The sequence below is a fragment of the Capra hircus genome, chromosome 4 (genome assembly GCF_001704415.2).
Source record: "Capra hircus breed San Clemente chromosome 4, ASM170441v1, whole genome shotgun sequence".
Taxonomy (NCBI): Eukaryota; Metazoa; Chordata; class Mammalia; order Artiodactyla; family Bovidae; genus Capra; species Capra hircus.
The window spans coordinates 91098441-91124514 of NC_030811.1; the positions used below are offsets into that span (position 1 = coordinate 91098441).

Here is a 26074-nt window from a genome sequence, read left to right on the forward strand (position 1 = left end):
AACTCCACTTGTAATAAAAGATTAATTTTATTAAAATAACTGGATGAAAGCTAATAAATTACTCTCTATCTCTTCCATACTATCCTTCTCCCCATACTTATTTACGCATCACTTTGACATACATTATGCTAGTTATTCTGTCATTGATTTTGAATATTGTACATCAGTGTACATTTTATTTACACATATTATGACCAGTCATGATTACACATAACTCTTTAACTTGATCTGTATAACAACAGCACAGAACCATTTCCAGATACACATGAATTTAACTTGTTACATATTATTTAAATGAGATTTTATTTTCTGGGGGGAAAGAAAAATTAAACTTTCTTCTTTTAAAACTTCCAAGTTATTTGTGTGTTTTAATTTTGTTACTTTATCTTATATTGCTATCTAATTCTGAGCTTTTTTGTCTAACCCATTCTTGGTATTTTCTGTGGTCCTCTGGTTATCCTATTATGTGTCCTAAATGCCCTTTATATTTAGTTAAAAATGTCCAGAACTGAAAGGCTTCCTTATATCTTTCATTGAGAGCTCCCTGTTAGCCCTGAGACTTACCTGGTCTCCTTAATGATGTGGGTCATCTCAGCATAGATCACATATAGGCAAAGACACATACGTGTACATGCACTCATGTGTAACACAAACATACACCATTTAAAAATAAAAGCAATATACATACTCCTTGGATTTGTGCTATATCTATGGCTAATATTGTTGTCAAGGCTCCTGTGGTGTTTTCTTTATCATCAAACCAGGAAATATCCTAAAGAAAAAAGGGAATTAAAATGGTTATCAAAAAATTCTTTGACTTGTGATTGTGCTGTATTAACTTCTGCTCTGCGCCTATTTGCTCAGTCGTGTCCGACTCCGCAACCCATGGACTGCAGGCTGCCAGGCTCCTCTATCCAAGCGGATTCTCCAGGAAGAATTCTGGAGTGAGTTGTCATGCCCTTCTCCAGGAGATCTTCCCAACCCAGGGATCGAACCCAGGTCTCCCGCATTCCAGGTGGATTCTTTACTGTCTGAACCCCCAGGGAAGCGCTATATTAACTTTGAAAGCATTTATTTGCCTGCCTCTTTACTCACAGGCACTTAAAATTTGTGGAGCAAATAAATTTTTTTTCTGACTTCACGAAGATCTATATGTAGATACAAACTGAAGAACTTAAGCCCAACAGCTTAGACTCTTTACCATGCTACAACACTATATAATAATCGGTGTTTAAAATGATCTTTTTGAACCACCAAGTAATTTATAATTTTACTGCACAAGTAATTTTTGTGGAGAGCAGATTTTACTAAAAAAGTAAGGTAATGCACAACACACCTTAGAAATATTTCCAAACTTTCTATCTAAACTTAGAAATGATTTAAAAAAAAAAAATCTGTTTCCTTCTCTTCAGGACCTATATAGGCAAGATTTTCCCTGACACTTTACATTCCCACCTAGATCTTATAAGTACTGGACATTGTGAGAAGCTAAAGAGGCAGGCCTGCTGTAAAACCCCTGCAGCCAAAAAAGCATGCAATTTGATAGGTCAAAAATACACACAATAAAAGCATAATGTTATAACCAATTTCATTTTCAACATCAAATACAGATAGCACTTAGCACTTCTCAACTTTGAGGAATGCTGATTTTCTTTCCTTAGCTATTAAATGTTTCCTCCCATGCACTCAAACTACTTAAACCTCTTATGGCTTAAAACTATGTGGAGACTGGCTCTAAAAATGACTGATTTTTAGTGAGTGAAGAGCAAAAGAATTCTTGAATTACTAAACCCAGCCAGGGCCCTGATGCCCAGGTAACACGTTTCTGCCAACTAAGGAAACAAAAACAAGACAGATAGAAGATGATGCATTAATCATGCTGCTATGTAAGAAGAAAGCCCCTGTGGAGGAATATGGGAGGGGTCGGGGGATTGCAGTCCTAGCATGACATCACTACTCTGTAAACCCCTGGATTGAGAATGTGTCCCAAACAACTTAGGGTCTAGATGCTCAAAGGACATTTAATAGAGATCACGACCTGCACTATACAGTAGTGGTGTTGAGAACAGAACCCCAGTCAAGAGCCTATCTTATTGTGAATACACATGAGTGGTAATTTTAACTACAGCACTCCTGATCTAGAAGACATTACTTGGTTTTTATTGTATACTAGCAGGCTTGATCCCTGGGTTGGGAAGATACCCTGATGAAGGAAATGGCAACTTAATTCCAGTATTCTTGCCTGGGAAATCCCATGGACAGAGGAGTCTGGTGAGCTACAGACCATGGGGTTGCAAAGAGTTTTGGACAGGACTGAGTGACTGAGCATGCAGTCATAGAATATATATATATATAGTTTACACTGTGTAATTATTTCTATATTTCAACATGACATGGAACACCCAAAGAAGTTTTAGATACAATATAAAGTAAAAGTATAAAAAATAATTGATTATTTAATATTACATTCCTGTTTCTGTTGCTGTTGTTCAGTCGCCCAGTCATGTTGGACTCTTTGTGACCCTATGGACTGCAGCATACCAGGCCTCCCTGTCCCCCACTGTCTCCTGGAGTTTGCCCAAGTTCATGTTCATTGCATCGGTGATGCCGTCCAGCCATCTCATTCTCTGATGCCCTCTTCTCGTTCTGCCTTGATCTTTCCCAACATCAGGGACTTTTCTAATGAGTCATCTGTTTGAATCAGATGACCAAAATACTGGAGCTTCAGGTTCAGCATCAGTGAATATTCAGGGTTGGTCTTTAAGACTGACTGGTTTGATCTCCTTGCTGTTCAAGGGACTTTCAGGACTCTTCTCCAGCACCACAGTTCAAAGGCATCAATTCTTTGGTGTTCTGCCTTCTTTATGGTCCAACTCTCATAACTGTATGTGACCACTGGAAATACCATAGCCTTGATTATACGTACCTTTGTTGGCAGAGTAATGTCTCTGCTTTTCAACACCCTGTCTAGGTTTGTTATCACTTTCCTGCCAAGAAGCAATCGTCTTCTGATTCATGGCTGCAGTCACTGTCTGCAGTGATTTTGGAGCCAAATAAGAGGAAATCTGTCACTACTTCCACCTTTTCCCCTTCTATTTGCCATGCAGTAATGGGGCTGGATCTTATTGGTTTTTAAAAGAATATTTAGTCTTAAGCCGGCTCTTTCATTTTTTCTCCTTCAGCTTCATCAAGAGGCTGTTTATTTCCTCTTCACTCTCTGCCATTAGAGTGGTATCATTCGCATATCTGAGGTTGTTGATGTTTCTCCCGCCTATTTTGATTCCAGCTTGTAACTCATCCAGCCTGGCATTTCTCATGATGTGCTCAGCATAGGTTAAATGAACAGGGTGACAGCAGACAGCTCTGTTGTACTCCTTTCCCCATCTTGAACCAATCAGTAGTTCCATACAGGGCTCTAACTGCTGCTTCTTGACCCGAACACAGTTTCTCAGGAGACAGGTAAAACAGTCTGGTATTCCCATCTCTTTAAGAGCGTTCCATATTTTTCATGATCCACACAGTCAAAGGCTTTAGTGTAGTCGATATAACAGAGATAGAAGTTTTTCTGAAATTCCCTTGCTTTCTCTATAATCCAGCGAATGTTGGCAATTTGATCTCTAGTTCCTCTTCCTTTTCTAAACCCAGTTTGGACATCTGGAAGTTCTTGGTTTGCATAATGCCAAAGTCTAGCATGCAAGATTTTAAGCGTGACCTTGCTAGCATGGGAGATGAATGCAATTGTCTGATGGTTAGCACATTCTTTGGTACTACCCTTCTTGGGAATTGGGATGAGATTGACCTTTTCCAGTCCTGTGGCCACTGCTGGGTCTTCCAGATTTGCTAACATAAAGAATGTAAAACCTTGATGGCATCCTCCTTTAGGGATTTAAATAGTTCGGCTGGAATTTCATTGCATCCACTAGCTTTATTAACAGCAGTGCTTCTTGAGGCCCACTTGACTTCACACTCCAGAATGTCTGACTCTGGGTGACTAACCACATCATGGTAGTAATCTGGTTCATTAAGATCATTTTTTGTACAGTTCATCCATGTATTCTTTCTATCTCTTCCATCAGTGGTAGGGGCATAAACTCAAATTACCCTGATGGTGAATGGTTTGTCTTGAAAACGAACCAAGATCATTCTGTCCTTTTTAAGGTTGCACCCAAGTACTGTATTTCAGACTCTTGCTGATTATAAGGGTCACTCTGTTTCTTCTATGGCATTGTTCGCCCACAGTAGTAGATATAATGGTCATCTGAATTAAATTTGCCCATTCTTGTCCAGTTTAGTTTGCTGATTCTTAGGATGTCGATGTTCTTACCATCTCCTGCTTGACCATATCCCATATTGACCAGTATTCCCATACAATACTGTTCTTTGCTGCATCAGATTTTACTTGTGTCACCAGACACATCAACAACTGAGCATCGTATCCGCTTTGGCCCAGCTGTTTCATTTACTCTGAGCTATTGGTAATTCTCCCCCACTCTTCCCCAGTAGCATATTGGACACCTTCAGACCTGGGAGACTCATTTTCAGGTGTCATATCTCTTTAAAAGGCCTTTTATACACTTCATGAGGCTCTCATGGCAAGTATACTGGGGTGATTTGCCAACTACTCTTGCCTGGGAAATCCCACGGACAGAGGAGTCTGGTGGGCTACAGTCCATGGTGTCATGAAGAGTTTTGGACATGACTGACTGAGCATGCACAAACACAATTATATGTGTATATATGTGTGTGTGTGTGTATATATATGTATATATATATACATAGTTTACACTGTGTAATTATTTCTGTATTTCAGCATGACATGGATTCTATAGTATAGAGTCTATAGAATCGGGAGTGTAGTATTAAATAATAAATTCTTTTTTATACTTCATATTGTATCTAAAACTTCATTGGGTATTCCATGTCATGCTGAAATATAGAAATAATTACACAGTGTAAACATTCCTGATTCTATAGTATAGTAATTGCTCTAATACATAAGGCAAAGGATACATATATGACTAGTCTTAGTCCTTATCTGATGATGTTCAATCAGCAAGATATCCAAGCTTGCTTTTCAACAAGTCAGCAATTATTCACTCTACGGTTTGCTTTTCAGCATAGGCCCTATATGCTAAAACACTTAGCAGAGTTTCTGGAACACAGCTGGTATTGAGTAAAAATTAGCTTGCTTCTTATCTTCCTGATGGTAAAATGGTTATAAGTTAGGCTAAGATCCCCTGAAGAAGGGAACAGCTATCCACTCCAGTACTGTGGCTTGGAGAATTCAATGGACTGTACACTCCATGGGGTCACAAGGAGTTGGACACGACTGAGCAACTTTCACTTTCATTAAGTTTTCTGATACTAGAAAACCCATTTTCCTGCCAATAATTCTAATAGAAGTAAAAATCTACAGTAGTGGCATTATAAGTACTTGGTATGTTTTTGCTTATTTAATCATCACAAGTATAAGACAGATACTATGATTATCCATATTTTATCAATGAGAAGAAGGAGGAACTGAGAGATTAAGTAACTTGCCCAAGGTAAAACAGCTGGAAAGAACTGAGGCCAGGATTTAAACCTAGGCAACCAAATGCTAGAATTTTTAATCAAAACCCTTTTCTGCCTCCCATCTAACTGAAGCATTACAGTTGAGTTTCATGATATGTTTTTCCTGCTTCAGGATTTGTTACCTCAAATCTTTTTGGAGATTCCTTAGTGATCTCCACTAACGCCATCATCTAATGATTTAGACCTCCCTCCTGCCCACCCCCCGTGCCAAAGCCCTACCCAATTCAGTTTAGAGAGAAATAGGCAAAAATAAGCTTTACATCTTTTAAAAAGCCAAATAGATCTATAGGCTAATATTTATCGTTTTGTGTTCACTTGGTCATGTCCAGCTCTTTGTGACCCCTGTGGGATTCTCCAGGCAAGAATACTGGAGTGGGTAGACTTTCCCTTCTCTAGGGGATCTTCCCAACCCAGGGATCAAACCCAGATCTCCCGCATTGCAGGCAGATCTTTACTAGCTGAGCCATAAGAGAAGCCCTTAAACATAATAAACAATGAGTTATTTATAACCACTGAAATCAGCAACAATTTGAACATTCTTTTCAACTGGAAGGATCTCAAGTGATCAAATAAAATAGCAATTTTATACCTACAAAAAGACCACACCTGATTCCATAAATACCTCAACTTCAACTGAAGTTTCAAAATGGTTATAAAAAGCACTGCAAGTTTCAGCATGCTTTCTAAGACTGAAAAAAAAAACAACCTTATCTTAGGGGAAAAAACAAGTAACAGAAGTTAGGGCAAAGCTGTACATTAGGAATTTCCCTAACTAACAGACAAAAGTGAAATTTCTAAGACATTTATGAAGAAAAGGCCAATTACATTACTCCTTTTTTCCAATTTAAAAAAAGCCAATAAGCAAAAAGAGTGCTGAAGAATGAAGAGGGAAATCAAATGGTAAGCTGAAAGGGGCTCAGCTGAATTTATGGGAGAAATGAATAACATCTGCTGAATAGCACAGTTTCTATTTGTGTCTTTGTATGTTCTGAAGAAGGAGAGCTTATAGTTTACAGGTAGGTGTATTCTCATGGGCAGACACTACGTAATCCAAGAATGTTACTCTCCTCGTGGTCACATGGCTAATGCTAAGCAGAGGATTAGTGTCCAGTATCAGCCATCAGGATACTGGATTAACAATATCTACTGGTTAAACTGGCTTATGGCCTTTAGGATATGCCACCAAAAGCATCCTGTAAACCTCTAGAAAGAAGTTCAAAGTAATAATTGGAAAAGTTAAAATTTATATTCTTTTATTTAAGATATTCAGAAATTCAGGGAACATTTTCAAAAGTTCCTGGAAATTGAAAACAAATGTCCTTGAATGTGAGAAAACATAAATACACAAAGAAAAACAAAAATGAGCAGAAATTTTCAACAAATGTGAAACACAGTATTAGCCAAATAAAATCACACCTAATTTCATCAAAGATCTGAGATAAAAACATAAACTATTCATAGGAAAAAAAAAGTAGAAGCTTAATGAGAATTACACAAGATGTGCAATCTTTAAGTCATTTTATGATCCATCAAGTAGATTTTTGTTTTTCTGGACTGAGTGCTTCCAGTTGTCTCTAACAGGACGTTTTGAGAGAGGATGTTAGGTACCAACTGCTTCCAAGCATCAGGTTGCTTGGAAACTCACTCTCTCTCTCTTTTTTTTAATCTGTAATCCTCTAACAGCACACAAAGGTGGAGGAGTTTTGTTACTCAGCAGTCCTTTGAGCACTGCTGCTAAAAGTCACAAGATGTAAAAACTGGTTTTGATGACTCGGCTGGAGGGATAGTATCTCTACTTTTTAAAAGAAATTACCCTGGCAGGAAGCTATTTACTCCTGCATGGTGAGCTCCGGTGACAGAAAGTGTGGCAAAGGGCTTCAAATGATTACTGGCTTTCAGGGTAACCCAATACACCTCAGCCTCCTGAAAGAATTTTAGAGGTGCCAATCTGAGACATTCCTGCCATTTGCCCTCACGACTCACTTTTCAAGATTATTATTGGATTCACCTATTTTTAGTTATTTCATAGGTGTGCATGATTATATGTCACAAGCTAGACAGATGTTATCTGAATTCAGTACTCTTGTGATGCGGACAGAAAGAATGACTTTAAGAAGCAGCAGTGAATGAGCACTATGAGAAATTAACTCCTCCTTTTTCAACATGTTCCTCGAGATACTGTAGTTCTTAACACTCCTTTTCAGTTTTAAGTTAGCCTTCCATTCTGATTCTAGAACACTATACATTGAAAGAGATTTGTCAAGATAAATGCAAGGAAGAAGGAGTGAACTCTAAATTTTGTTTTCTCTAAGTTGTATTTTTGAACATAGCAATTTTTGACTTGCTTCTGTTAGGAAAGTTCACCACAAGAATTCTGATGTTAGATGCTGCTTGGGACACAAAAAGGATGCTTTTAAATGATCAAAGGAAAGGTTATGTCAAGAAAATGTTTATGAAGAAAAAACTAAAAACTAGAATATTTAAAAACACATTTTAAATAAAATAAGATAAAAATAACTAACCACCAACCTGATATAACATGGCTTTAAATGCCAAGTGTCTTAATCTCATGGTTAAGATTTCCCCTGCTCTGCCATAAAATAATCCCTGGAAAAGAAACAAACAAATTTACATTTATTCTTAACTTTCTTTTCCATTTCTTTGGAATATTTAGTTACTATATTTACATATTTGTATTTTATTTAGTTATATCTAGTTACTATTTTTAACTCAAATAGGATGACACAAAACAGTAATCACGTACAGAGTTAATTCATAAAAGCTTACCTGAATAAAATAGCTGACAAAGCAAATAACACCCAAAATTACAAATATCATGGAATAAATTTCTGCATCATGTTTCAATGTGGTTTTATCATCATTTTCAAACATCTGAAAAGGAGTAGATTTTTAAAATCAGGTGATTGGAGGAGAATATAAAAGGAAGAAAAAAACTAAAATATCTATTCATCAGGATTTAAAAAATGAATTTCAACATAATAATTTCCACATATTTCTGGGGAAAAATGCACCTTATTCTATCCTCTACATTCATTACATAAAATAAAAAATAACACTACTTTAATGAAAAATAACTTGTCATAAATCCTCTCACTTAAGATACATCAATAAGGGATCAGACAAATGAGTCCTCTATCTGCTATTAATGTCACTGTATATTTTCAAAGAAACTATTGAAATTAGTTTTCTAATTGAAATATTATTTCTAATAACTCAGGTTTCTTAATATTCCTCTATTCAGAGTACCACCTGCAACATGAGACCGTTAACATGTCTCTAGAAATTGTTCCTAAAATTAGTAACTATACATATATTGGCATTTATGTTGACACAGTGTCAACAGTCTTGGACTGTTGCTGTTGTTAAAACTGAAGACTTAACATGGCTCTAATAAGATCCTTGAATTCATCAGCTCTCCTGGGTCCCCAGCACAGTCCCGAACTCCTTATTTCCTCTTTCTGACTGGTAATAAAAAATTGTCATTGTTCAGACCAGTTGACAGAAAGAGTAGCCGTATTTGTCTCTTTTATTACTTCAGTGTTTTGGAATGCTGATACAGCACTGGAGTCAGAATTAGAAAACAAAGCAATTTCTTTACTGATTGCCAGATTAACAAGGTACAGCCCAACACTTCACAATAGAGGCTGGCTTATCCCCTGAGAACATTAGCTAACCTTTCTATCATGGATCCCACACTAGGGGTGACCCACTACATGTCTCAATTTTCCCCTTGTTGAGTTAAAGTACCCAAGGTCTGTTCTCTCAGGTCACACTTCATTTAAAATGGTTAAAAATATTAGAGAATTAGTTTTACTTACAGTTACAATTTTTGCAAAGATGATGGAAAATATTGGATGAACAGTTCCATTTAGAACAGAAGCCAGTGTCCCCAGAACCACAGAAGGCCATTCAGACTTATATAATTTAAAAATTTTTAATAGAGAAACTTCAGGAAGATTTGTCTATAGATAAAATGAAATACTTTGTTTATAACCCCAGTTTGGGAGCATAATGGAATCTAAAGAAGTTAGCCCATCTTGAATAGATCTATAATATAAAATATCAAATATAATAGGTAATAGAGAAGAAAGCAGAATTTCTCTTAGAAAAAATTTACTGCCTATAATACTGATAATGATATCAAAACATAAAATAAATTTTATACAAAAGTGACTGTGCAATTTATCACCTTTTGGCATTTCACTCAGTCACTATCATTAAAAAAGTATAAATTAACACACATGTGCTGATAGCTAAGACTTTAGAAGAAATGACAGGCATATTTTCCTTTACACCTGTTAAACTGGATTGAATATCATGCCCTAGAATAGGACAAAATCTAGATGGGAACTAAGCATAGACAAAAGGTAAAAGTTTTTCTAGCATTTTAAGCTTGAAAGTTTTCTAGTTTCATGACTATTTATGGAAACATTTTTCTAATACCTTGGTTAAAAGCTTGTTTGGGGGTTCCCAATTATAAGTTAATTTCTGCAATATCTGAGTATGTTACTTACAATCACCACGGTTCACTTTCCTTATCTTTTTGAGGAAGATAAGAGTTCCTATCTTACAGGACTGGTGTTTTTTTATTTTTTATTTTATATTGAAGGATAGTTGATTTACAATGTTGTGTTAGTTTCACACGTACACTAAAGTGATTCAGTTATACATATATCCATTCTTTTGCAGATTCTTTTCTTGTGTAAGTTACTACGGAATAGTGAGTAGAGTTTCCTGTGCTATACAATAAGGCCTTGTTGATTATTATTATATATAGTAGTGAGTATATGTCAATGCCAGACTCCTAATTTATCCCTCCCCGATACATTTCCCCTTTTATTTTCTAAGTCTGTGAGTCTGTTTCTGTTTTGCAAATAAGTTCATTTGTATCATTTTTTTTTAGGTTCCACATATAAGTGATATCACATAATATTTGTTTTTCTCTGATTTACTTCACTTAGTATGATAATCTCTAGGTCCATCTGTGTTGCTGCAAATGGCATTATTTCATTCATTTTTATGCTGAGTAGAGGATTGTTTTCAGAATTAAGCTTAACTCAGTATTTGCACACAATAAATACCCAATATCAACAACCTCGGATATGCAGATACCATTCTAAATGGCAGAAAATGAAGAGGAACTAAAGAGCCTCTTGATGAGGGTGAAAGAGGAGAGTGAAAAAACTGGCTTAAATTCAACATTCAAAAAACTAATATCATGGCATGAAGTTCCATCACTTCACAGCAAATAGATAGGGAAAAAATGGAAGCAGTGACAGATTTTCCTTTCTTGGGCTCTAAAATCACTGTGGATGGGGACTGCAGCCATAAAACTAAAACACACTTGCTCCTCAGAAGAAAAACTATGACAAACCTAGATAGCATATTAAAAAGCAGAGATACAACTTTGCTGACAAAGGTACGTATAGTCAAAGCTATGGTTTTTCCAGTAGTCATGTATGAATGTGAGAGTTGGACCATAAAGAAGGCTAAGTGCTGCAGAATTGATGCTTTTGAATTGTGGTGTTGGAGAAGACTTTTGAGAGTCCCTTGGACTGCAAGGGGATCCAACCAGTCAATTCTAAAGGAAATCAATCCTGAATATTCATTGGAAGGAGTGCTGCTGAAACTGAAACTGCAATACTTTGGCCCCCTGATGCGAAGAACTGACTAGTTAGAAAAGATCCTGATGCTGGGAAAGATTGAAGGCAAAAGCAGAAGAGGGCAGCAGAGGATGAGATGGTTAGATAGCATCACGGACTCAATGGTCATGAATCTGAGCACACTCTGGGAGAGGACACAGAGGCCTAGTGCACTGAAGTCCATGGGGTCAAAGAGTCGGACATGACTTAATGACTGAACAACAACAATAAATACCAAATAAATGTTAGCTATTATTGATGTTACTGTGAAAGGAAGGACAATGTTATGAAAAATCTTGGGTCTTATACAGAGAATGAATATTGCAAATAACACTGGTGTCTGCCAGTCCTTCCTGATCCATGGAGGGTGCCATGGGGGAGGTAGTAGTCATGATGATCAGAGGATAAATAACATAATAATGATCTCTCCTTTCTCTTGTCTGGAATACCTAGGGGATTTATTTAAGAAACTTCAAAAATCTTGTGAATAAATTCTGCGGTGAGTAAGTCTTTTGAATAGGAATGTAGGTAGCAAACTACTAGGCATTTTATATGTTGAAACTTCCTCATGGCATTCACTGTTGAAGTAATGAAATTTATGAACCTGATAACCAGGGAAAGATTTCAGGTAAGATATAAAATAGTATGTAATTCTTGTTTTAATCTGAGCCTGGCAATTATAATACAAACTCTATTGTTTGAGCAAAAGAACTTTTAAAATTCTAAAGCCTTTAAAGTCTATTTTCAGGATGGCTAAACCAAATTTATATTGGGGGAGTCCCTAGTGGCTCAGATGGTAAAGAATCTGCCTGCAATGTGGGAGATCTGGGTTTGATCTCTGGGTCACAAAGATCCCCCGGAGAAGGAAATGGCAACCCACTCCAGTATTCTTTCCTGGAGAATCCCATGGACAGAGAACCTGATGGGCTACAGTCCATGAGGTTGCAAAAAGTCAGAAACGACTGAGCAAGTAACTTTCACTTAATAATTTGATTATCTATTATCTTCCTTTCTGAAGTTTTCTGAGGATTTTCATCATAAAGAGCTTCACTTTTCAGTTAGGTCACTGTCCAACAGAATATAGAGAAATTTTAAAAGTTCCATTCCAACTCTTTGTGAAGTCCTAAACATGGATTTTCTTTTTTGTCAAACTCTTTACAAAATTATCTCATTTTGTAATGAAACTACAAGCATGTCCCAGGACACAATACCAGTACATTACAGAGCCAGCTAATGTAAAAGGTCTATCAGCTTCTGTAAAATACCTTTTTACCTCTAAAAATACGAAAAAGATTGAAAAAAGGGTATTACTTAACTATTGCTATAAAGAGAGAAAAGAATAAATTGAAATAAAAACAAAATGAAAAATTTTAGTAAAATCATGAGAGTCTGGACTACTTAACTGTGTTACAGGTTATATTAATGGTGTGTTTTTAAGAGAACTTGATATAAAAATATATGAAATCAGAGTCATTTTATAAAGAGATATGAAAAGATTTTTAAAAGTTAAAAAAACTTTAAAATTTAAAATTTAATCGGATATATTTTAAAGCTTTATTGAGTTATAATTTTCATACAAGCTACACATATATAAAGTGTACATTTTCATAAGATTAGACTTCAGTACACACCCATGAAACTATCACCACAGTCAACATAATGAACATACTCTTTACCCTGGTAAGTTTCCTCTTGATTTCTAATCCCTTTCTTCCACACTTCTCAGCTGCCCGTGCTCTTCCCCTACAACCACTGATATATTTTTGTCACTATAGACTGCTTTGCCACAGTCAACATAATGAACATACTCCTTACCCTGGTAAGTTTCCTCCTGATTTCTAATCCCTTTCTTCCACACTTCTCAGCTGCCGGTGCTCTTCCCCTACAACCACTGATATATTTTTGTCACTATAGACTGCTTTGCAATTTCTAGAGTTTTATTTAATATATATAAATTAAATCACATAGTATGTACTCTTTTCATGTGGCTTCTTTCTGTTCAAAATAACTGCTTTGAGATTTAGTCATGCTATTCTATGAATTAATATTTCATTCATTTTCATTGCTGAGAAGTGTTTCATTGTTTGGATATACCACAGTTTACCTCTTGACATAAATTGGATTATCCCAAGTTATGGGCTATCACAAATAAAGCTGCTATCATTCACATACAAGACTTTGTGTGGAGATATGATTTCATTTCTCTTGAGTGAACACCCAGAAGGGCTTCCCTGGTGACTCAATGGTGAAGAACTCTCCTACCAATGCAGGAGATGCAGGTTTGATCCCTGGACTGGGAAGATCCCCTGGAGAAGGAAATGGCAACCCAGTCCCATATTCTTGTCTGGGAAATCCTATGGACAGAAGAGCCTGGAGGACTGCAGTCCATGGGGTCAAAAAAGGGTTGGACATGACTTAGCAACAACAACAACAACAAAACCTAGAAAAAGAATGGCTGGATCATAGTAGGTGCATGTTTAACTTTTAACGAAACTGCTGAACTATTTTACCAAATTGGGATTACTACTTTTTATTCCCACTAGCAAAATGTAGGGTTCCAGATGCTCCACATCACCATCAATACTTGGTACAGTCTTTTTAGATTTAACTATTCTAAAAGGTGTATCATTGCATCTCAATTATAATTCATTTGTTCTTCTCTAATGCCTAATGAAGGACAGGGAAGCCTGGCATACTACAGTCATGGGGTTGCAAACAGTCAGATAAGACTGAGTGATTAGACAATAACAATGCCTAATGATGTTAGGCATATTTTCATATGCTCATTTTCCATATGCATATCTTCTTTGTCAAAATGTCTATTAAAATATTTTCCCCATTTTCCTATCGGGTTTTTGGTATTCTTATTACTGTGCTTTGGGAGTTCTCTGTATATTCTGGATACAAGTCCTTTATCACATATGTGACTTACAAATATTTTCTTACAGTTTATAGTCTATCTTTTCATTTCTTAAAAAGTTTTACTGGGAATTTCCTGACAGTCCTGTCACTAGGACACTGTGCTTTCACTGCCAGGGCCTGGGTTTGGTCCCTAGTCAGGGAACTAAGATGCTGCAAGCCTTGTGATGCAGCCAAAAAAAAAAAAGTTTTACAAACAGAAATTTTCTTCATTTTGAAGTCTAATTTATCTATCTTTCTCTTTTACAAATTGTGATTTTTGTGTTGTAGCTAAGAAATCTTTGCTCAACTCAAAGCCATAAAGATTTTCTACTATATTTTCTTATGAAAACTTTCTATTTTTATCTTTTCAGTAAGGTCTGAATTCAATTTATAGTTAATTTTCATCTGTGTTTTGAAGTATGGATTGAAGATGATTCTTTTGGATACATAGGTATTTCTTTCAGCATCTTTTCTTGTAAAGACTGTATATTTTTGAGGCTTCCCTGGTGGCTCAGTGGTGGAGAATCTGCCTGCCAATGCAGGAGACACAGGTTTGATCCCTGGTTAGGGAAGATCCCACATGCTGCCAAGCAACTGGGCCCATGCTCCATTAACTAGCCTGTACTATAGAGCCCAAGAGTCACAGCTACTGAGCCCGGGTGCTAAAACTATTGAAGCCTGCACACCCTAGAGCCTGTGCTCAGCCACAGGAGAGGCCACCACAAAGGGAACTCCATGCACAGCAACTAGAGAGTAGCTCCCACTTGTGGTAGGTAACTGGAGAAGAGTCTCCGCCCAGCAACGAAGACTCAGCAACCAAAATAAACAAATAAAATTGAAAAAGACTATATATTCTATATTAAATTGCCTTTGCACTTTTGTCTAAAGAGCTGACAAAAGAGTCAGCTAAAAGAGACAAAAGAGTCTCTAAAGAGTGTGTGGGTCTAATTCTTGATTCTCTCTATTCTGTTCTATTGATCTATTTCTCTATTTTTGTTCTAATAGCACATTATTTTGATTACTATAGCTTTATACTAAAAATTGGAATTAGTAATTATAAATCCTACAACTTTGTTCTTCTTTATGAAAGTTGTTTTTCTCTTTTTATCTTTTTGAATTTCCATTTAGAATCAGTTTGCCAAATTCTACAAAAAATCTGCTAAGATGTTGACTGGGATTGCTTTGAACTATGGACCCAATTTGGGAAGTAATGACTTCCAAATAATGTTGAATCTTTTTATTCTGAAGCTCAGACCCTCCCCCGGCATCCTAAAGGACAGATTTCAAGTAAACTTCACCAGCAAGGTACCTTGGTATCTTCTTGGTTAGCCACTGAGTCATTTAGTTGCAGGGACTAAAGAGGGCTCTTCCTTGGGTCTCTGTTTCACCCCAGGGATAGTGGTTGGCACTTTTTATCTGCTACCTCGGCATTCTTTAGTGTTCTCTTAATTTTAACTAACCAATTCCTATTACTTTAATTCCCTAATGATTTGTTACACTAAACTGTCTCTGTTCAAATTGTATGGTTTCTGTCTTCTGACTCAACCCAACCTCCTATTAATTCTGTTCTAAAACCCTACTTCATATTTTCCATTTCATTATTTATTTTTACAGTCTCTGTTCACTTTTCATTGCATTACTATAGTCTGAAAAAGTTATTTGCAAATATGGCCATGGAGCTGAGGTTTGGCTTGCTTCCCTTGGTAAGACTGTATCCTTCCTTCCAGGCTCTCAGCTTTCTACTCGCTATAGCACCAGGCACTGGTCACCAAGTTTGTAGTCTCCTTTTTCTACTACATATAAAATAGATGATTAGTGAGGACATGCTATATAGTACAGGGAACTCCACTCAGTGCTCTGTGGCAATCTAAATGGGAAGGAAATCCAAAAAAGAGTGGCTGTGTGTATATGCATAACTGATTCACTTTGTAGTACAGCAGAAACTAACACAACATTGTAAAGCAACTAAACTCCAATTTAAAAAAAAAAACAGAAACAAAAGAGGAGACGCATGACTGAAGCCCAGCTAACCACTTGGTACTTCTGCTCTGTTTCTAGTAAGTAGAGATATTTATCTTGTTTTGGAGCCTGGATATGTCTTATTGTTTCTTCCCTTTTTATGTTTTCTCTATCATTACTATGTGTATGGAGCAGAGCAGTTGTATCAGAGTATAAATTTACCCTATCATTTTCTCTGTAAGTCTGAGTTGTTTTTTAATTTTATGACTTTCACCTTTATCAGATTTTAAAATTCCACTTTATACACCTAGTGAATTTTCAGACTTCAAGGTGGACTTTCATTCTGTTTTTAACAGTTACAGTGGGAGGTCCAGTAGCTGTTAACAGATGTTTTAACATAGTGTTTTTTATACTCTTGCATAGCATTTCACAAATTCTTATACAGTATAAACTCTTTACTGTCTTCTTATACTCAGGCCTTTTGCCATAGAGAAAATTACCTATGCTATTATTTACTTAATATTGTTCTTTTAATGTTTACGTAAATGCATTTTTTAAATAAAATTAATAGATAAGCAAACATACAAATGTGAATGCTATGTAGGATCACATACCTAAAAAGGGAAAAAACTGCATCTAGAATTAAAAGCAACAGACTGGCAGTGCCAGAGAAAGGCAGAGGAGGAGGTTTGAGACAGGTCATCCCAGGGCTTTAGACAGATAATAGATGAGCCTGGGAAGCGTGGGCAGGAAGATGGCGGGAATGGCTAAGGCGTATTCAATCTCAAGTATTTGTCAACCCAAGGAGAAGAAGGGAACTCCAGTTTGTGAGAAATAGTGAGCCAAAGATAAGAGTGGATGATATGGGAGCTGGAGTTTAGGAAAACAGAAGCTAATATTCAGGGGCTGAGGTGAGAGACTTCATGGTGTATGAGTTTACAACTGAGAAGCACCAAAAGGGCTGAGTGAGGCTGCCTGGGGTTGAGGAGAGAGCTGGACTTAGGGAATGAGGAGGCTGGAAGGATCACAGGTTGCGGTGAGATGGAACTAGGTTTTATGAAAGAATGCTGAGGGAAAGAGTTACAGTGGAAGTTGAGGTCCAAAGAAGGTGCTGGGAATTTTAAGAAAAGGGAGGCTGAATGGGAAAGAGAAATTAGACTAGAGGTAAGAATGAAGACTGAAGAGATAGTACAGAGAGTTATGAGACATAAGGAGGCTTAAAGGAGACTGATCTGGACTCAGGAAGAGCCTGGGGGTAGGTGTAGGGAAGCAAGCATGGGAACAAGTACTTCTTGCCCAGCTGAGCAAAGCTATTAGGGTTGCACCCTGGGGTTGAAAGACTGGATCCTGTATGTGCTAGTGCTTATCTGCATCCAGTGTGTGGAGTGGATTTGGGTCTTAATCTGACTTAGATTGACCTTGAGCATCACTGTTAGTACCATACCACACAAGCCACTGTTTTAACCCATGGTTTGCCATATAGGAAAGGATTCTCACAAGATTTCTTGCCCCAGAAATGACCTCTGACATTCAGTGCAGTCTTATTTGAAGCTTCTTTCTTACAGTCACAGTGATGTTAGAGTGAAGTTCGGCAAAGACTTAGGTTTGGTAACCTAAGTGCTATAATAACATTTTATAATATATACATTCTAAATATATTATAAGGATTGTATCAAAATTCATTGGAGAACATGTTGGTAACTTGTTGATAGTTGACCCATTACCTCTTTATATTGGGTGGATTCCTCAAACTTGTCAGTAAAATCTGACTTCATGCTATTCACAGAGCACAGAGGAATTGAGCTGGTATCTTTTTCAGCAGAATAAGCCACCGATTCTATCTGTTCATCAGCTTTTTTAATATCCTTAAATGAAGAATACCCATGTTATCACCAGAATAATGCCTTAAAAATTCAAAGCAACTCTATTAAGCATCCCTCTAAAATTGTACTGCCTTTGTTACTGAAAGTGGTGTATTTCTGAGCAGTTCTTGCTGAAGTTTTTAGACTCAATACAGAACCAGTAAGTCCAATTCATACTAAAATGTTAGTGAGTGACAATAGCTTATTGTGTCTTTCCCCCCAAAGACCTGTATAATTAACCACAGAAAATAATGCCTTAATTAAAAACAATTATTCCACTAGCAAGAACAGATCTTAGTAAAATGAGATTTGTGAGGGCAATGACTCAAATATACTCTCTCTCTCTCTCTCTCTGATTCCTTCTTCCCAGCCTTTTCTGGAGCTTACAAATTTATAACATATAGTTAGGCACTCAAATGTGAAGCTGGCCCTAGGGAGGAAGGTACATCTCAGGAGACAATAATATTTTGCAGGCTGGCCACTGCTGCCCATTCCAAACAAACTAAAAAGCAAATTTGGTGGGGTCAGCTCCAAAAGAATGAGAAATTCCAAAGACATCAAATTAACCTTAAAGAAATTGCTTAAATCATAGAATAGGATAAAGTTCTAAACCAGATTCCTCTAAGTCTAGTTTTTGTTTTTTTCTTGCTACTCCAGGAAGTAAGGCCAGTTTTAGTGACTTCCTTATGAAGACATGGGAGGAGGGGTAAAGACAGAAACGAAGAGTTTGGTTAGGATGATGAAGGCCCAACCAGGGCCTTTATAACTTTGTAATACTTAAGAAAATCATGAATTGTCATAAACTGATTCATTTGGACACTACAGGCAATGGTAGCCAATAAGTCCATCCAGAGTTTCAGAACTGTGTTACTGTTTATGCAGATATCATGTATGTTATGTTTACTATATACAGTTCCCAGAATATTAGAGTTGTTCATTGAGTATTAATATTAAAAATTATATTATTATATCAGAATGAACATTATTTTAGATAATCAGAGAGTACTAATCCATTCTGAATAAGATTTTGAATAGAAGTTTTACACAGTTATACCGTAAACACTCCATTTTTGTTTTCCTTACATTGTGGAGCTCTTTAACCTAACACCTAAAAATGGAGTTTTAGTTTGGCTATAATGAAATATGTGTTGCTTCAAAGAAAGATCTGAGTGTAGTAGTTTTTAAGAATCTTAAAATAGGGTTAGTTTGATTACAATTATTTCCTTTTATTTTTTACAATTATTAGTTTGAAAATATTGAAATTCATAAATTGTTAAATTTACTATGGAATGAAAACCAGACAAATTCAACTGGAAAATAACACATAAATTTTATCTTTAAAGAGGAATATGGCCTAACATGAAATAAAATTGAAATGAAGTTTTAAAATTAATCAAGTGTGAGATTACATTTTCAAACTTTTTATTTTCTCTCTCTCTTTTTAAAGCTATCTTTGCTTTATAGGCTGTATTTAAAAATCCTTCATTCTAGCATAGGGAGAAAGCTGGGGCCTGAAATTCTAAGTTTCGTGAGATATAGGCTCATAGCTTTCTAAATTTCCTAATTTGTGAAATAATAATGTTGATATAAAAAATATAGTCAGAAAGTTAAAGAAGTAAAATAAACCAAAAAAAGGTTAATATTAGTTGCCTGCAGAAGACCCCTTGGAAAGAGGGCTGCCTTCTTGACCAAGAGAACAAGGCAGAATGAAGATAGCTAGAGCCTAATCACTACCACTTATGTTAATGTGCCCTAACAAAAAACTGAAATTCAGTAGGGTAGATCACACGACATACAGAAATTTGGATCCCAAATTTGGGATTTGCCAGCTTGCCCCAGTATTGTCATGTATCCTCTTGATTACCTAACATAAGCTTTCCAGTATACCTGTGATAATGTAGTGTATACACAGCATGGACATGTATTATACATCCTTTCATTTAGCAGATATTTTTTGAGTGCCCATTGTGTGTTAGGCACTGGGTTAGGTGCTTTCTACACAGGAAGTCTTAATCTTTACATGGTCTGATCTTCATTATCCAAATTTTCCATTATTCTCCCAACACTCATTATTACTTTCTGGTCTCCTTTCTGTTGACCTGCAAACCAAGTTCCTTCTTACTTTCATATTACCTAGATTTCTTCTCCTCACCCCGCTACTTGCCTGCAAGATTTCTTCATGAATACTTTCATGGGATTCATGTCTCCAACAATCTTGCTTCTTATTTCTACAACTTGTAGCATCTGTATGCGATTCTGCATTTTACCTCTGTAGCTAAGTAAGTTTTAAGCCTTTAAGTAGGGATTGTGTGTTATAGGTCTTTGTGTTTTAACAAAAAGATCACAGTATACAGAGTTAGATTATTCTGGATCTGTATTATTCCAGATACAACTTTGAAGCCTATTTGTTATCTGCATGGCAAATATTAGGTAAAAATACTATATATGTATGTGTATATATATATATATGTATATATATATACCAATTAGTTCTTTAACTTTCATCATTATCTATAACAATGCTGAGGATATTAGACACGCTGAATTTCTAAACTAAGGAGCTATGAATATCCTTGATTGCCTCATGAAACACAAGATAATAATTCAGGACTTCTGTTTTCTAGCATGGCATGATCTCTGAAAAGTTAAAATATGCAAACACAACATATGTCATGTAAACATTACCTGTGACATTGCAAGTGAATAATATAGACCGTGTTTTTCCATTAATTCAGCATGTGTCCCTTTTTCCACCACCATCCCATCTTTTATGGTCACAATCATATCTGCACTTCGAATCGTGGAAAGCCGGTGAGCTACTACAATTGTAGTCCGACCTTTGCTTGCCTATAAAGCAATAAGCATAGAAAATGAACGTTAGTAGGAAAAATAAACTTGGAATATTCAGGAAAACTTATACTATTATTTAAGTATAAAAGAATCTTACCTTTGGATATAGAAATTTGAAAACTTTAGCTGATTTGGAAGGCCAATAGAAATTAAAATTAAAAAGCAGGAAGTTAGATTCCAAATTGTTGAATTTATAAAACCATAGTAGGGCTTCCCTGGTGGCCCAGTGTTAAAGAATCCATCTGCCAATGCAGGAGACATGGGTTCAGTCCCTGGTCTGGGAAGATCCCACATGCTGCAGAGCAACTAAGCCTGTGTCCACAACTTTTGAGCCTGTGCTCTAGGGCCCGTGAGTCCCAACTACTGAATCCTCGCACCCTAGAGCCCATGATCCGCAAGAAGAGAGGCCACCACAATGAGGGCCTATGCACTGCAACTAGACAGTAGCCCCTACTCACTGCAGCTGCTCGCACTGGAAAGAAAACCCAGTGCAGCCAAAAATAAATAAATAAATACTTAAACACCAACACAGTATCTTAGAGCTGGAAAGGAAACTAAAGACTATTTAATCTGAGCCACCTAACAACTGCCTGGCTATCAGTAACTAAAAGTAACTAATTATTTCTTATTTTTCATCTCTAAACTAAAGGTACAGGTTCAAGATAATAGATGTTTTTAACTTTTTAACAAGTATTATGTATATACAGAAAAATGTAGCACAGCCAATATAGCTAAAATTTTATAATAAATTTATATGTAGTGTAATCTATAAAAATATTGAATCACTATGTTGTACAACTGAAACTATATAATATTGTAAGTCAAGTATATGTCAGTAAATTTTTCTTTAATGGTTTTAGAATGGTAAATTTAATGTCATGTATATTTTACCAGTGTTTCTTCTTGTCATGACCTCAATAACATTCTAATAATCAGACTGTAATTATTATTCAAAGCATCTAAACTTGTATCACAGTTAATCCACATCTTCTGTCACATAGATTAGATAGAGTAGTTATTACTGCCCTCAGCAGGCCTACCTATATTTTAGATCTTTTTAAAAAATAATATGAGATAATATGACTGGCACCAAATTGCCCTTGATTTTTTTAGTTTGAAAGCAGATCATCACACTGCATGAATAGCTAAGCAAGCAATAAACTAGGAATGGAGCCCACTGTTTCAATTAAAACTCACAATACAGTTACTCTGACATATATATTGATGGACATAATGTTGTTGTTTAGTTGCTAAGTTGTGTCTGACTCTTTTGTGACCCTGGGGACTGTAGCCTGCCAGGCTCCTCTGTCCATGGGATATTCCAGGTAAGAATACTGGAGTGGGTTCCCAGCTCCTCCTCTAGGAGATTTTGCTGACCCAGGGATCAAACCCATGTCTCCTGCATTAGCAGGCAGATTCTTTACCACTGAGCCACCTAGGAAGTCCAACTTACTGTATTACATGCTAATTAAGTACAAATGGTAAACAATCTCATATATAGACTATAAAATATACCATGCTTATAAAGGAAAGTTTAATTTTTAATAATTTCTTCATCATTTGTGTTCTCTGGAGTCACAGTTCCTAGGTTTCAGTCTTTTTTCTGCCACTTTTTGGGTCTGAGATCTTAAGACTAGTTTCCTCATTTATTAAATGGGGTAAATTATGCTACCTATATTTTAGGGTTATCATGCAGATTAATGTTCTTGGTGAAGTGAAGTGAAAGTGAAAGTCGCTCAGTTGTGGAAGTATGCTAATGCAAGTTTTTTTTGCTATGTAAGAGGTACCAATATTCTTGGTACCATGCCTCAAAGATGGAAAGTTTGCAGTAAATAATAGCTTTTATACCATTAACTGTTTTCAGGCTGCAGACCCTTGACAATTTACTGAGGGCAAGCCCAATGTATTAACAGCTTGGGGTTTATAACACATGCATAAGTGTACAACACATGTATATTATTATTGTGCATGCTCAGTTGCCCCAGTCATGTCTGACTCTTTGTGACCCCATGAACTGCAGCCCACCAGGCTCCTGTGTCCTTGGAATTTTCCTGGCAACAATACTGGAGTGGGTTGCCATTTCCTACATCAGGGGATCTTCCCTACCCATGTCTCTTGCATCTCTTGCTAGAAAATAATAATAATAATAGCTTGAAGGCCAGAAAGGGAGGAATGGAAGTAAGTTTTTTTTTTACTATACGTGAGGTGATATAATGTCATTTGAGGGTAGATGGTGATAAGTTAAAGGTACATACTCTAAACCTTAAACCTGTCACTGAAATAAAAAAGAGTTATAGCTAATATACTTAAAAAAGAGATAAAATGGGATAATAAAAAGTATTCAGTTAATCCATGTAAAGGGAGAACATGAGGAAAACAGAAACAAGTGCAGTGGAAAACAGAAATAAGAGTAGAAAAAACAACAAAGATTATCTATTTAAATTGGGTGGTTTAACCCTGGTGATGACTGTGCCAGACACTGCCGCCTACTTCACCACCCAGGACCAACTCAAGGCCTTCCTGTGTGGTCGAGCCCTGACCTCTGACCTCTACGCTCCCATGGTGGCTGTCGCACTGGCCTGCCTGGGCACCGTGACTGTGATCAGATCCCTAGAGCTGGTGCGGACAAAGCTGCAGGCTCAGCACCTATCATACCGGGAGCTGGGCACCTGTGTCCGAGCAGCTGTGGCTCAGGGTGGCTGGCACTCACTCTGGCTGGGCTGGGGTCCCACTGCCCTTCGGGATGTGCCCTTCTCAGCTCTGTACTGGTTCAACTATGAACTGGTGAAGAGCTGGCTGAGTGGGCTCAGGCCAAAGGACCAGACCTCCGTGGGCATCAGCTTTGTTGCTGGCGGCATCTCAGGGATGGTGGCGGCCACCCTGACTTTACCCTTCGACGTGGTGAAGACTCAGCGCCAGGTCGCGCTAGGAGCAGTGGAGGCTGTGAGAGTGATGCCCCCGTACACCGACTCCACGTGGCTGCTGCTCCGGAGGATCCTGGCCAAGTCAGGCACCAGGGGCCTCTTTGCAGGCTTCCTCCCAAGGATCATCAAGGCCACCCCTTCCTGCGCCATCATGATCAGCACTTATGAGTTCCGCAAAAGCTTCTTCCAGAGGCTCAACAGGGAACAGCTTCTGAGCCCTTGAAAGGAGTGAGGGACAAGGACCCTACCTCTTCCATGGACAGGGTGGGGCAGGAGGAGACTGAGCCAAGTGCCTTTTCCTTCAGCACTGAGGGGAGGGGCCTCATTTCTCTTTCCACCCCACTCAGCCCCAGGGGTAGGGGAATGCCCCTCTGCACCCACCCAGAGCACCCCCCCAACCCCCGACTGCCTCTTGCTGTTCCCCATTCCCCAGCCAGAGAATCATCACTCTCTCCCCTCAAGTTCAAGACCAAATCTGCTCACTTCTCCCCTCATTTCCCTGTGGGTTTGCTGTAAGTGAGCCTGTCTCTAGGAGCCACAAAACCCTGGGCCTGGCATAGTCTGCATGCACCCCTGTTAATTTGTTGAGTCTAAAGATGATAAACTTCTTTCCAGTGGAAAAACTAATAAATTGGGTGGTTTACTCGCTAAGTCATATCTGATTCTTGTGACCCCACGGAGTATATCCTGCCAGGCTCCTCTGTTCATAGTGTTTTCCAGGCAAGAATCCTGGAGTGGCTTGCCATTTCCTTCTCCAGGGGATCTAATAATCACAGAAAATGTAAATAGTCTGAATGCCCCAATTAAAAGTCAAAGATTGTCAGACTGAGCACAAAACCAAGACCCAACTGTATGCCAACTACAAAGAAACACATTTTTAAAATCAAGATACAAATAAGCCTACAGTAAAGGATGAAAAAAAACATACCATGCTAACTCTAAGCAAAAGAAAGCTGGAGCGGACTGTATTATCAGTATCAGACAAAGAAAACTAAGGAGCAAAGGATATAACCAGAGTAAAGGAGCATATTCCATAATGATGGAGGGATCAATTAATCAAGAAGACCTGGCGATCCTCAATGTTTATGTACATCACAGCAGAGTTCCAAAATACATGACACCAAAATGAACACAACTGCAAGGACAAGTCCAATCCACAAGGAAAGATGGATAATTCAATAACTCTCCCTCAATTTATAAAGCAAGTACACAGACTATCTGTAAGGATAAAGAAGGCTTGAATAACACTATCAACCAATTTCCCATAATCAGTATTCATAGAACATTTGATCAACAGCAAATGCATATTATTTCCAAGTGTACATAGAATATTTACCAAGACAGACCATATTCTGTTTCTTAAAGCATCTTAATAAATTGAAGTCATACAAGTATGACTTTGTATTCAAATCATGCAAAGTATGTTCTTTGACCACAATAGTATTAAATTAAAATTTAATACAGAAAGATCTTTGGAAACTCCCTAAATACTTGGAAACCAAATAACATTTTTCAAGTAAATGACCTCAGAGTCAACCTAAGAAAACAAAAAATGGAAGAGAAAGTTAAACTCAAAGTAAGCAGAAGAAAGGAAATAATAAAGATCCGAGAAGAAAACAATTAAATATAAAGGAGGAAAATAAGTCAAAAAGAGAGACATCAGTATAAGAGAGATCAAAGATACACCCATACATATATGGAAAAACTGATTTTCTACAAAGATGTAAAGCTAATTCAGTGCAGAGATAAGCAGTCTCTTCAACAAATATTGCTGAAACAGTTGAAAGTTAATGTGCAAAGAAAATAAAACAAACCAAAAATAAAACAAACTTCAAACCATACATGGCACCATGTACAGAATTTAACTCAAAATTGATCATAAACCTAAATGTAAAAACTAAAACTATAATACTTCTTGAAGAAAAGCAGGGAAATAATGTTTTTGATCTTGAATTTGGCTAAAAGTTTCTTAAGTAGAAACACCAAAAGCTTGATTTATAAAGGGAAAAATGATAAAATAACTTCATCAAAATCAAAGACTTCTGTTCTTTGGAAGATACTAAGAGGATGCAAAGACAAGTCTCAGATTAAAGAAATATTTTCCAGTTATCTGATAAAGTCCTTATATTCAGAATGTAAAGAATATATAAAGAAATCTCAAAACTCAATGACAAGAGATCAAATGACCAATCAAAAAATGGTATAAGCATAACACGTGAATGGAAACTTTAAAAAAGAAGAGATATGATTCATGCTGATGTATTGCAGAAGCTATCACAATATTGCAATTATCTTATAGTTAAAAATAAAATATAATAAAAAAAGAAGAGATATGGATGTT

General features: G+C 37.0%; 1 protein-coding gene and 1 pseudogene across 2 annotated transcripts in view; one reads left to right on the top strand and one right to left on the bottom strand.

The window, feature by feature from the left end:
- The window catches only part of ABCB5 (ATP binding cassette subfamily B member 5), a 115642-nt gene that overhangs the window by 41662 nt on the left and 47906 nt on the right, over positions 1–26074 (bottom strand). Inside the window, exons 14-19 of the mRNA XM_005679028.2 lie at positions 20645–20806; positions 17822–17962; positions 9414–9557; positions 8362–8466; positions 8104–8181; positions 689–772 (exon numbers count right to left, since the gene is read on the bottom strand). Of these exons, the coding sequence (XP_005679085.2) occupies positions 689–772; positions 8104–8181; positions 8362–8466; positions 9414–9557; positions 17822–17962; positions 20645–20806 (714 nt within the window). The remainder of the gene's footprint in view (positions 1–688; positions 773–8103; positions 8182–8361; positions 8467–9413; positions 9558–17821; positions 17963–20644; positions 20807–26074) is intronic.
- LOC102176492 lies at positions 22613–24341 on the top strand (annotated as a pseudogene). Its single transcript, XR_001918000.1, has 2 exons — positions 22613–22637; positions 23238–24341. The product of XR_001918000.1 is annotated as a solute carrier family 25 member 39 pseudogene (transcript).